Source organism: Suricata suricatta, chromosome 1, assembly GCF_006229205.1.
Source record: "Suricata suricatta isolate VVHF042 chromosome 1, meerkat_22Aug2017_6uvM2_HiC, whole genome shotgun sequence".
NCBI lineage: Eukaryota > Metazoa > Chordata > Mammalia > Carnivora > Herpestidae > Suricata > Suricata suricatta.
The window spans coordinates 48,189,429-48,189,960 of NC_043700.1; the positions used below are offsets into that span (position 1 = coordinate 48,189,429).

A 532-nucleotide genomic window follows, 5' to 3' on the forward strand; every position below is an offset into this window, starting at 1 on the left:
CCCCGCGCACGACGGGCGGGCGCGGGGAGCTAGAATTCGGGGTGCGCGGGCCGCCCTCTCGCTTAGTCGCGGACTGCAGGGGCGGGGCCGGCCGGACCCCACACGGCGGCCGCGGCTGAGGGAAGGGCGCGCCAGGCACCTGCCGCCTCCACCGTGGCGGCCCCGGGTGGGCTCGGCTCTCACCTCTCCGGTTCATGGGCCGGATCCTCACGGCCACTTTCACTTTGGAGTCCCCCATCCTGCTGCTGCCGAGACTCTCCCTCGGCTTCCGTCTGCCTCGGCCACCGGGCAACTCTTCGGGGCTGGCCGGGCGGGAGGGGGCTACGGGAGGGAGGGGCGGGGAGGGGGCGGAGCTGGGGCGGGGCGGGGCAGGTCGCCGAGCTCTCGGCGCGCCCTGCATGACGGGACTTGCATGACGGGACTTGTAGTCCCTAAAGGTAGTCCCTAAAGGTGGTCGTGGGCAGTGGGCAGGACCGCGGTGGTGGCGCTCGTTTGCGCCAGGAGAAATTAAGGCTCGTTTCGCTCTCTGGAA

At 71.8% G+C, this 532-nt stretch overlaps 1 protein-coding gene across 3 annotated transcripts in view; it reads right to left on the minus strand.

Annotated features, from left to right (window-relative positions):
* KIF13B (kinesin family member 13B) overlaps window positions 1–295 on the minus strand; it is a 197,260-nt gene extending 196,965 nt beyond the window's left edge. For all 3 annotated transcript variants that reach the window (XM_029938512.1, XM_029938510.1, XM_029938508.1), the window contains exon 1: window positions 184–295. In XM_029938512.1, coding sequence (XP_029794372.1) covers window positions 184–238 — 55 coding nt within the window. In that variant the 5' untranslated portion in view covers window positions 239–295. The remainder of the gene's footprint in view (window positions 1–183) is intronic.
* Between the last annotated feature and the right edge of the window lie 237 nt (window positions 296–532).